The 13,068-nt window shown below is 39.8% G+C and overlaps 1 protein-coding gene across 1 annotated transcript in view; it reads right to left on the bottom strand.

Moving 5' to 3' along the window:
- Positions 1–13,068, bottom strand: part of EDC4 (enhancer of mRNA decapping 4) — a 256,361-nt gene that overhangs the window by 201,264 nt on the left and 42,029 nt on the right. The window contains exon 6 of the mRNA XM_072423087.1: positions 7,110–7,296. Coding sequence (XP_072279188.1) covers positions 7,110–7,296 — 187 coding nt within the window. The remainder of the gene's footprint in view (positions 1–7,109; positions 7,297–13,068) is intronic.

Raw genomic sequence — 13,068 nt, 5'->3', positions numbered from 1 at the left:
AACGCATCAGGGTACGAGAATTTTCTCTCTTCCGTAATATTATAATAGGGATATCACTGTCTAGTTTGTTGGTCACTCTTCTTATGATTTCATATAAGGGAATGACTAAATAAAAATGTTCTGTTACATATTTCGCATATTACTCAAACAGTTTTTTACAATACATTTTTTTGCTGCACTAAAACCTATCCTTGGTTTTTCCTTTCTTACAGCATACGTTAGAAGTTGGCAGTAAATGAGTTACAAGGCAGTGTGTTTGCCATAGGAGTCACATCTTAGTGTGGTGTGGGGGTTAACCAATAGTGTCACACACACACCTACATTTTTGGCTTTGTACACCCCACCATTCTAGGGAAATTGGGGTTCAAATAAGAGAAGCAGACATTGTAGCATAGCATGACAGTTATAGATTTGTGACAGGTAGGTTGTGACACCCAAATGCTCCTGCTATGTAAGTAGCCTGGGGGGGGGGGGCAATGTGCATTTTCAATTAAGGACTCCTAGGGCACACTTGCTTTTGAAACAGCACTCCCAATGTTCTATATTTACAAGTTTTTAAAATTGTGATCCCCATATTCTTAAAATCTGGGGGGTTGATATCGTGTTTACTATGCTATGAGGGACCTCCCTGCTCCCTGAAAATTTCAAGTCACTACGACCAATGGTTTAAGGAGATATGAAGTATGTACACAGTGAGTTGTAAGACTGCTGAATATGACAAAGCACACACACACACCTCCTAACCATGACGTCATTACACACTCCTACTCTGGGTTAATACATTTACAAGCAGAGCTATTAGATGGGGGAGGGACAGCCTGTGTCCTGATCTCATGCTAGCTGAGTTGTTATCCCCCCCCCACCCCACCAGTACCATCTGTATGCTGATGACACTAAAATCTATCTGTCCAACCCTGACTTGTTTCCCTCAAGTCCTGGATAAGGTTTCATGCGGCCTGTTAGCCATATCATCTTGGATGGCTGACAAGTTTCTGAAAATCAACCTGGATAAAACAGAACTCATCTCCTCAAATTCCAAATCACCCCCTAACATATTTCTAACTAACTACCACTATTATTCTTCCCTCCTCTCAGGCGCGTTGTCATGGTGTCACATTTTCCTCTGTCATTTACCTTACATATTTAGAACATTTCCAGGTCCTGTCACATTCACCTGCACATCTTCCCCACAGACCACAAAACTCTTAGTACAGCTCCGACTGGCTGCTGTGCCTACCCCGCCCCACCACTCCTCTGCAGCTCTATTCCTCTGCAAGGATTCAGTGAGGCTGCTCTGTGCTCAGCCATCATCCAGAGGATTGCTGCTGCGATGAGAGGTGAGCACACAGTTCAGCCTTCACGTAAATAGGACAAAGGCAGCCACACACCCATCTAAAAGCACAAGCTGGGATTTCTATTTAAAGAAAAATAGAAAAAAAGCTGCTTCTAAAATGTATCCACTGCTAGAACTGTGTGTGAAGTCTGCATGTCATTCTACATCCTCACAGCTCTTTGTGTACAAACCTCCATATCTCCTAAACTGTATGTCACAATGACTTGTAATTTTCAGGCTGCACAGGAGACCCTCATAGATACTAGTTACTACAATTTCAGTAGCCCAGCTTTAAATAATTTCAAGATATGGGGTCACAAATGTAAACAGTTATGAAAATTGAACAATGGGGTTGCTGTTTCAGAGGAAAGTGCCAATAGGAGTTTTAAATTGAAAATGCAAATTAGGGACCCCAGGGCCACTAACAGCAAGGAGCATTGAGGAAAGCTTTCATCAGCCAGAGAGCACTAGAGGTTTTGAATGGGGAGACTTGTCCCGATTTAACCTCTAGTGCCGGAAAACACTGAAATTTCGCAGACCCATCGGAAGTTCAAGGAAATTCTCATCACTACAGCACGATTAGGGCATATAAAACTCATTTAAAATGGGCTTCCCTGCCCTGTTACACATTCCTGTCCACTTAACTAACATTTGGAACTTCAATTTCCCTGGAATGGGGAGGTGTACAAAACCCAAAATATAGGTAATAGGTACAAGTGGGGAACAATCTATGACTAACCTCCCCTAAAACTTCATCACTATGGCATCATTAGAAAATGAACTGCCCACTAAAATGGGGTTGAGGTACTGGAAGGTTACAGTCATGTGTAACAAGGAAGTGCATTTTGATGGACAGTTTATTTTTTTTAATGTTGTATGCCAATGATGTCATGGTGATGAAAGCCGATAGCCACAAGCATCTGCCACTTCCACCTATATTTTTGTTTCCCTGCACCTCTTAATTCTAGAGAAATTGGGGTTTGAGGTAGAGATGCAGACAAATATGTGTAACAGAGCAGGCAGCAAATTTTGCTAAGAGATTTATGTTCTCATAATGCCATAGTAATTACATTTTAGAAAGGTTTAGCCACAAGTGTCCCCCACTTGCACCTACAGTTTCAGTTTCCTATGCCTCCACGTGTACCTTAAAATTTTCAAGTCAATAGAAGCAACGGTTTAGGAGATATGAAGATTTGAACGCAGCAAGTTGTTAGGCTGCTGAATATGACATGCAGCTTTTACACACACACACACAGCTATTACACTGCGCTGCCAATGACATCAGTACACACTGTGGATAAACTTCCCTGCCAGTTCTATTTTTAAAGAATATGGACAGTGATGAGGGGGTCACTGGCTGTCTTGTCCCCATTTGATACCACATGCATAATGCTAATAAAGCATCAACACATTTTTAACATTATAATAAAGAGTGACTCCCTTTTATATAATAGAAAAATGAGTTTTTTGTTTTTACACTTTTTGGGGAGGACCTCTACCCTTCAGTCTTTACTTCAATTTCAGTGCATTTCCCCAAAATGGGGAAACCCGCAACCTCCTGGGATATTTGTGTCACATATCCCAAGAGTCTCTCCGCTCCTCCTTCTGTGCATGCATCTTCAGAGGCGTTCTTATAATGCAAAAAAAAAAGTGTTCAATCTCATGCATGCACAGTGCAAGGCAGCACTGGTCGTACAAGTGAGCATCGGAGAAAAGGTGGAAGCTGAGCCAGCGTGGGCCTGCTGGGTTAATTTTGTAAAAGGATCAAGTAAAAAAAAAAAAAAAAATGGTTTCCACAAAAGTACACTTTAACCAAAGTGAATTCACAATGGCAGTAAGGTTACATTTATCCATTCCCCATGCCAGGAACCACTGCTGCTTAAAAAACTGCTAGCTCTGAAAAAGCCTAGCACTTACCGCCTGTTACCAATCCTAGGTGCCTAGCAGTTGCCAGGAAGGGGTAAATGTTTTTTGCTGCTAATATGAACTAAGCCTAACTTGTTACACCACATTCATTATACTGTTACACTACTACAAAGGAATAAACTCTTAAAACGTAGAACACTAGTAAGTTGGGTCACAATACACGGCCATAGGACAGTTGTGGCAAAATAAATAGAATAGAAAAATTGGATATACTAACGGGTCAGGCATTACAAAGTTGTAATAAAGTATAAGGAGAAGGAAGAACACTGAAACAATAGGAGGTTACTGGATACCCATGTCATAAACAACTGGGAGCACTAAATTTGCCGTGTTTTGCCAGACACCCTTTTTGACCACCCGGCTACAGCTTCCCACCACCCAGCTGAAAAAAATTATGGGGAGAACACTGCTCTCTAAGAATAATACTGGTTTTATTTACCATAAGTTTACCTAGGGGTTGGCAATTAATAGGATTTTAGAACAAAAGGGAATCCTCTATTACCTATACAGAAAGGGGGGAGGGGGTATCATTAGGCATTACTGAGCAGGCAAGGTCAGGAAATCAAAGAGGCCCTGGTCTGATCAGAAAGTATAGTTTGGGGATTGGGTTTAGAGTTCTGCATCAATCATTTTTTCCTCGTCCCCAATATTTCCTCTGATTTTGATACTGTTGATCACCCTCTTCTAATTCAAATCATGAACTACATTGGTATTAATGACAATGCTCTCTTGGTTTGCTTCCTGTTTGACCATTCGTTTTTAAATTTCTAATAATGTTAATTAATCAAAGAAAGACCTAATGTTCTCCACACCCTCAGGCTCCTTCCATTATTCTCTCGCTTTAAGACCCTGAATTTTATGCAGAATATCCCCACCCTTTTGTAAACTTCTACATTGAAGGGGCATTAGAGAATAAAATGCTCCATGGTCTCTTCTGATTCTCTACATCCAGTGTCAAGTACACATTCTCTAGAGGGCTGGTGTGCTGATAATTCCTTAAGTAAAGTTTATGGTGAAAGGTGAGCTAGGTCTCTAGTTAATATGGAAAGGATTTCCATGAAGATTAATCTCAGCCCCTCCCTTAAAACTGGACTTGGGCAATCCGTTAAGGCCATTGACCCACCAAACATTGAAAAAAAAAAATCTCTCTCCATAATTTTCCTAGGGAGGTTTTAAATGTCCTCTGCTGTGATCTACCATTGCTTCAGTATTTTCAGACTCCGGGTACCATAAACCAGAAGGCTGTCTTGCTGCGTAGTTGGCCTTTTCACAATTACCCAAGTTTCCCAATCACGCAAAAAAAGCTTGATCCGGGATTGGAAAAGTCCCACCCATCAAGCATGTTAACAAAATTAAACCTATTAAACAGTAGAGAAAATAACACCTTCTGGATAGGTAGGTCACATTCTGCTTCACCAGGTTCATCCTGTTTCCCCAGAAGAGCATATGGAAGAAGCAGATGCAGCGGTGGGACTTCTGAACCCAACTCTCCATGAGGACATGTAGGCGGTGGTCAGTAAAGGCATCCAGAAACTACATGGACTGGGAGTACAAGCACAGGGGCCTACAGCAGCAGAGGATAGACTCATCTATGGCAGATATTAGGTCTTTCCAAACGCATATCATGGCTCTAGAAAACAGTACCACGACACACAGAGATTAGGCATAAAAAAACAATAACGTTCCTTTTTTCCTCAAAAAAGAAAACGGTAAAAGCATTTATATAAGATGAACAAGGTTAACAGGCTCGCACCCCACCAGTAATTTTCGGTTTGACAAAAGATACATCGCCGTCTCAATGCCTCAGATTGTAGTAAAAAATCAGAAATGAGAAGAGTAGGCCTGATGAAAACCAAGTAGACTGGGGTAAGTGATGGCAGTCATTCTTCTTGATACCATTGATTGCAGAAAGCAATCAGAGTGAATCATTTTTCTCTTGAAAGAGGGGCCTGGTGTCTTGTAGTTTCCTAGCAGCTGTGTTACCAAGGGAGCGTTGGGAATTTGAACAGAGAAGGTGCAGGCAGTTGGAGGGACGCTCCAGAGCAGGTGATAACTTTGATATAATTTTCAGCCTCTTCCAGTGATGGTAAAATGCAGTTATGACCTTATGGGTCTGTGAAATACAGGGTGGCTGGATATGCCAGAGTAAAGCTGTTGTAGTTGTATTGAAGCAGAAAGCTTGTTTTTCACAAACATAGGATGTAGGTAGATAGGTTATCTCTGGGTGAGGATCTGACACAGTGGGCTCTTTCCACTCCGCATGGGCCGTTTTCAAGGTCATCTGATAGTATGAAATCTGTTTACTCTTATATGCTGCTATTATGTAATAAAAGAACAACAGAAAATTAAAAACCAAATGTAAAAAGTAAGTAGGGGAGGTAGAAAAAAAAATCCCTTATCTTCCCTTTAATGTGCAGCCTTGAATGTTTTAAACTGCTTGAATACTTTTCTAGGTTTTGAGGTGAATTGGACAATTCAACTATTCCACCATAGTATAATACCACTTCTCAGTATCCTGGTTCATCTTTGCAGTGGTTTATTAAAATATTATATTTGGGTATAAAAGTGACTAGACCTAAAGCTGATTTATTCCTAATATATCCACTGCTAGCCCTTTTTTTTTTTTTTTTAGTTTAGACTGGGTCTGAAAAAAATTCTCTCCCACCTATAGATAAAATTAACCTTACATGATTTTGTTTTTCTAAAATTGGATAGCTTGTCACCTTTTTCTGGAATGGAACCGTTTCCAGAATAATGTGGCGAGTACTCCAGATTCCATTGTTTTCCAATTATCTACGATCTTTGGCATCAGTGATTTGTTTCCAGGCCAGATGATTCAGCAAGTTGCCCTACAGGCAGCCATTTTGGGAACCAACAAATCTTTGTAACACTTGCCGCTAACACCTGTCTCTTAAAAGGTCTTTGAGGCCATATCCTTTTGAATGTTTCCATGCGAGATGCAGTTAGGACATGGAAAAATGTTGGGAGGTAGTTTAAATTGTCAGGGGGTCCCTAACCCCATTATACTCCATTGTGGGGATACCATTGCTAATATTTTAATAAATAGCCTGGTAAAGAGGTTTATGCTGAATAAAACAAAGGCACAACGGTAAAGGTAACTTAAGGAATAATTTAAATAGGAAGGATGAATTCCACATTTCTATTCAGAAAGGTAGTAGCTTAGGTAGTGTAAATGCAGTGTAAATAATTGTCCCAACTCAGTGCCAGCTCAAATTTGTATGCATCTGCATCATTTAGGTTCCAGACAAAGAAACCAAAAGATGACCAGGCAGAGATGAAATAGTGATGAAGGGGACCATGACAATACATTCAGAAAGGCATTTAAAATATAAAGGCATCCCGAGCAAATGAACATAATGGCAAAAGCTTCTGGGGTACAAAATTTCACAAGCCATGTTGCTATAAACGCCCACACAAATGCTGAACGCCAAATATGCAATCTTAATAGAAGGGAAAGTTTTACCTGTTTAAGTGATTTTAGATGTAGATATACTTTCTTAGTTTTCCCTGCTTCAGTTTAGTGTGTACAAGTATACACACACACACACACACACACACACACACAATTAAAAACTGACAAGCAATTTATTTGTAATTTATGTATTTCTAACACCTAATTTCACGTTAAGAATGTATCTTTAAAATAGCTCACAGCTTAAATTGCAGGCACAATTATTGTGCACACATTGAAAACACTATCAAATAAATTTTACAACTTACATAACCATAATAGAAATTTATTACTTATAAATTACTTTAAAAACATTAATGAACCATTCTGAATTATATGTACCTGTAAAAAAAATTACCAAAAAGTAGTAAAGGATACTGTATCTTTTCACCTTCCATTTTAACTCGCCAAACAAAAAGATTTCCTGCTTCATCCAAACAAGCTAGCTGGTTTGAGTTCAGGTGAGCAAACGCCAGGTCTGTAACACTTCCCGTTATACCTTTTAGCAGTATTCGGTCTGCTGTTGTGACACTTAGGACACGAATCATAGCTGACCCATTAGAACCTATAAACAGAAAAGAGAAATTCAATTTTTAAGTAATCATTTTTGGGGTTAATAAAATAACTATTTAAAACAGTGGTCCGTGGACCACTGGTGGTTCGCGAGAAAATTTTGGTGGTCCACAGAAAAGTTGGACATTATTTGCAATTTTTATGTTTTATTAATAAAACAAAAATAATATTCTAATAAATTTCTATATTGTGAATGACAATTTCCGGCTTTATATGGCACTTAAATTTACAAACTGTACTAGAGATGGAAAAACAAGGGAGGCACAGTGTGATGTCCCTGTGGTCTTAAATTGTATGAGGCAACCGTTGCTGAGCCGTACGCGTAAGTATTGTTTCAACTATTACAACAGTCACCCCACTCTGCGAACACCAATTCTCATCCAATTGTTTTATCTTGTTTATTTCCTAGATTCTATTGTAGGTAAGTATGACCTTAACTGTGTATTTTCTTTAAGTTATGTTTAATGGCATCAAATAGTTTGACTTTAATAACTATCATTTCTTTTTTTGGCTTAGATTAAAATTAAAAAAATCCATAATGAATGATAAAAAGCACACAATTTTTAGTAATACCAAAGATAATGCAACTAATGATAATAGTAACAACAGTAAATACTAGATAGCTGATCAATGAATCAGAGCCTCCACAGTACTTGTCAGGCACCATAAGGAAGATTATTTTACAAATGTATATATCTTTTTTTTTTTTAATTATATAAATGGTCTGCGGGATTTAAAATGATGAATTTAGTTCCAAAGGGTCTGAGGTCCGAAAGGTTGGTGACTACTGATTTAAAATAAATTTTAAAAAACACTAAGTTTGTTCAAGCACCAGGGGACAAACAAAGAGCAATTGCCCTTCAAAAGGTATATATTCGTTTCATCCTTTCATCTATATATACAAGTGTGGGCAGTACGTCAAACCATAGAGTCAAACAGACATTGTGCCAAAATATTTAAGGCTCTTAGAAGCTTATTGAGCAGAAACACTGATTGTTTTTTCTGATAGGCGTTTAATCACCTGTCTTGGGCTGTGATTTCACTAGCCATGAGGTTGTAGTGTGTTTACGGCACCCTCCTGCCAGGGAACCCTCGATGCCTCTCTAGAGTTGCTACATGTAGTTTTTCTCAATAGCAGCTCCATAGACAAGCAGAGAGTGGTACTAAATTAATCAGATTGAAAATTTCTACTTGAGTCATAGTGAAACATTCTGGTGGTCTGTATGGCTAGAGACAATATTAACATTAAGAAAAGCATAAGACATTGTAATCAAAAGTTTTATATCTTCAGTTTTGCCAGTTAAAAGGTACTTTTGAGCATCCCATAGTGCATAGGTTCGCAAACTTTTATGGGTCAGAGCCCACTTTTTCAAGGAGTGATTCAATAGCTCCCCCCTTGGGTGAACTACACTATGCTATACAATGTTCTCCCCAGAAAATCTTTTCAACCGGGTGGGGGGAAGCTGTAGCCTGGGGGTAAAAAAAAAAGTGAGCGGGGCAAAACACGGCAAATTTAGTACTGCCAGTTATTTATGCCATAGGTATCGAGTAATCTCAATTATTGTGACAGTGTTCTACCTACCCCCTAACTTTTAACTTTCAAATGCCTGGTTTGTAAAAAGTCCAATTTTTCCATTTTTTTGTATTATGCTCAACCTGTTCAGTGCAGTGTATTTTAATTCAACTGCCTAGTGTTCTAAGTTTTAATAGTCTAATGCCTTGTAGCAATGTAATATTGCGATCAATGTAATGTGGTTTTAAGCAAAGTTTTGCTTAGTTTACATTAGCAGTAAAAAAAAAAAAAAATACCCCTCCTGAGTGACTACTTGGCAACTGCTAGGCACCTGGGATTGGTAACAGGCGGTAAGTGCTGGACTTTTCAGGCCTAGAAATTTTTCCAAGCAGCAGTGGTTCCTGGTGAGAGAAAAGTGAGGGGTAAATGCAGCAAATGCAACCTTACTACCAATGCAGTTTCAGCCTAACTTCAGATGTGGCCTCTTAGCGCTAAATCTGTATAACGCAAAACTTTGTTGAAAAAAGCTTCACTTGATCTGTCCATGAACTGAGCCCAGCGAGTCCCACACTTGCTCAGCTTCCCTCTTTTCTGATGCTCAACTTCCATCAAGCACTGATTTCATTGGGCATGCATGGGATTGAACACTATTTTACATTATAGGAAAGCCCCTGATGATACAGTCCCTATGTCAGGCATGCTCAAAAGGAGCAGCCCACAACCACCTGGGATGTGTGACAAATACCCCAGGAGGCTGCAGACTTAACCTGGAGTCTTTACCACCATGGCAATAAAGACAGAACCAGAGGGGTCATCCTCCAAAAAATTAAAAGAAAAAACAAACAGTGATGTAGTGATGCTTTGAGCATCATGCATGTGATAGCAGATGGGGGCAGTGAGCAGTACTGAGCAACTCCCCCGAGCCAGGGTTCCATGGCATGAGGAAGGTGTAACTGCAGTGGCACCTCACTGCCAGCATGAACACAGCATTAAAGTTTGGCGAGTGGGCAAATTTATATGTGAGGCACCACAGCGCACAGACAATTGGCAGTATCATAAAAGTAGCCCTCGGGGGTTCCTAACTTGCAAACTAAATTTTGGGACCCTGGTTTTGAAAAAGCCAATCAGCACAATTTACACTTTATATAAAAGGGTAGACAACCCGCGGTTGTAATGACTGAATGAGAACACAGAGCCTCCTGGAATACGCATCCCAGGAGGCTTGGGCTTCGAGACAGGGCAGGACATTTCTGTCATTGAAAAAAAAAGATAGCGATCTTAGACATGCCCAGTAAGATCAGCACTTTTTGTTAAAAAAAAAAAAAAAAAAAATACAGTGGCATACATCACGGATCTGTGAAAGTAAAGGGGTCATCTTATTTTTACTTTAGGTCCACTTTAATGACAGGAGATTCCTGATTCGTGTTAGAATTTTATGTTTGAGACCCCATATCTGGCAACTTGTTATATCTGGCTAAAGTTTAATACAAGCTCTCGGGGCCCCCTACGTTCCCTGAAATTTTCACAATTGTACAACAATTGGTGTTGGAGATATCAAGGTTTATACATTGGGGTAATGACAGCAGCATGGACAGACACAGCTTTCATGCTGCTGCTGTACGAGGAGTAGGAATATTTCACAGTGGGTAAGATTACCACAAGACACAGATCAGGGCCCCACATTCGACCACCATATCGAGACCCATGTACCTATCATTCATCATTATCCTCCATGAAGCCTGTTGTCAGCCCAATCTGTAGAGCCCAGGGGGAGGGGTCAGAGCAGAGTTTTTGACAGTTTAGGAGGGAAAAACAAAAGTCAAAACACAGATATCAATATAACCTGAGCTTAAGTCATTCATAAGCCAAAGTTGAAAATGTGAGCTCAGGACCGCTTTAACATTCAGTGGTTGATCAGTCTAAATTCTAAGGCTAAAGTAGCATACTCTAATTGGAAAAACTATACCAAAAAGAATGTGATAAACCTTAAAACTTATTGTGCTATTTACTTCAACAAGGGAAAAAAAATATTCCTTCCTCATACCCAAAAGGCAACCAGATATATCCTGAACTACTAATCTCAGCTGATATAATTTAAAAATATACCACCTGGTCTTATTCTATGTTAAGGAATACATCCAACTTTCCTTAAAAGCAATATACTGAGCTTACTCTATTTCCAGAGGGAATCTAGGACACATTTTCAGAGTACTCATTTAAAAAAAAAAAAAAAAGTCAACACTGAATCCTGAGGTACGTCACTAACTTTAGACAATTCAGGTTATGATTATTCACTACTCTACAAATACTGTAATTAAGGCTTAGTCTACACGGACTAGACTAGGCGTTTAACCTGAGGCTTTTGAAGCCCTGGTTTGAAATCCCTATGCATTACAATGGGTTAATCTACACCACATTTCATTGAGGCACTTTATTACATTTATCTTAAACAGGGGTGTCCGACTCTGGCCCGCGGGGTCATTTTATTTGACCCCCCCCCTGAGGATTTGGAAAAATGAATGGCGCCTGTCCGCCAATGCCTTCTGCAGGGAGTGATGCCGCTACCACAATTCAGGGCAGCACTCGTGTCCACAGAGTTCTATAGATGCAAGTAACTGCAGTCCCGGCATCACTCGCGTCTATGGAACAGCTCTCTGCCTATCCTAGGCTCCGCGTTGGGCAGTTCCATAGACGCAAGTAATGCTGGGAATTGAAGTCCCAGCATCACTTGTCTTCTGTTTCTCTTCTGAGACCGGTCTTCTGAACCAGTACCAGGGGTATAGTGGGGCGACTCTTTTTACAAAGAATTCTTTAGTGGTCTGCGGATCTAGCCGGTCCACACCACCCCTTCCCCCTGATCTACGAGGTTTATAGGACATGCTCATTTTGCACTGTGAAATAATCCTACCCTATGTATACCAGCAGCAGCAAGAGATCTGTGTCTGCCCATGCTGTCATTATCCCCAATGTATGAACCTTAATATAAACGTTGTGCACCTCTACCAACCCGGTGGCCGCTGAAGGTACTGCAGTTGGCCGGCACTATTCGCTCCGTAAGACGCACAGAAATGACTTAACTGTTTTTCTCCAAAAACTTTTACTTCAAATTGGATTAGGTTTAGTTGTGTTCAAACGGATACAAGCTTTATATACTGGCCCATATGACACAATTAGATTCCATCTGACCACTTCACAATTAAGAACAGCATCAGACAGGGATTTTAGTTACCCCACTCCTTTTTGTGAGCTGGTGCCCAAAACTGGACTGCATATTCCAGATGTGGTCTGACCAATGCTTTGTACAGGGGGAGGATAATGTCTCCATCCCTGCTGTTAAGTCTATGATCTACCAGAATCCCCAGATCCTTTTCCATATCTGACTCCCCCAAATGTATTTCCCCTAGACAGTATGAAGCATTCATGTTAGCTCGCAAGTGCATAATTTTACATTTATCTATTTTAAATGTCATTTGCCACTTGGCTGCCAATCAAACAGTACATCCAGGTCTGCTTGTAGATTATAGACATCCTGTATGGACATATTTCCATTACATAGTTTGGTGTCATCTGCAAACAGAAATGGTACTTTTAATCCCAAACTCTATATCATTTATTAAGATGTTAAACAGTAAAGGTCCCAACACTGAACCCTAGGGTAAACCACTAATAACAGACCATTCAGAGCAAGAATTAATTACAACTCTCTGGATGCGATCTTTAAGCCAGTTCTCCATCTATTTACAGATTGACTTTTATATACCTATCGACCCTAACTCGCATATATACTGTCTGTGGGGTACAGTGTCAAATGCTTTAGGGAAGTCCAAGTACACTATATCAACTGCTATTCCACTGTCTACCTGTTTATTTACTTCCTCATAAAAAGAGTAAATTTGTTTGACAACTTCTTCTGTCTTTCTTGAAGCCATGTTGACGATCACTTATATTATTACTTTCTAGCAGAAACAGCTTTATGTGGTTCTTTATCAAACTCTCTAAGACACTTCCAACTATGGATGTTAAACGGGTCTGTAGTTACCTGGTAATGACTTTGCTCTCTTTTTGAAGATAGGAACCACATTGGCCTTATGTCAATTCATCGGTACCTTGACAGTGACTAAACAGTCTCTAGAATTTAGAAATAATGGCTTTGAAATACCAGAGCTCAGCTCTTTGAGGACATGTGGATGTAATCCATCAGGTCCTGGTGCTTTGTCAACCTTAATTTTTCCCAGCTGTTTCTCTATCATA

The sequence above is a fragment of the Pyxicephalus adspersus genome, chromosome 9 (assembly GCF_032062135.1).
Source record: "Pyxicephalus adspersus chromosome 9, UCB_Pads_2.0, whole genome shotgun sequence".
Lineage (NCBI taxonomy): Eukaryota > Metazoa > Chordata > Amphibia > Anura > Pyxicephalidae > Pyxicephalus > Pyxicephalus adspersus.
This window is presented reverse-complemented; position numbering and strand designations above follow the sequence as displayed.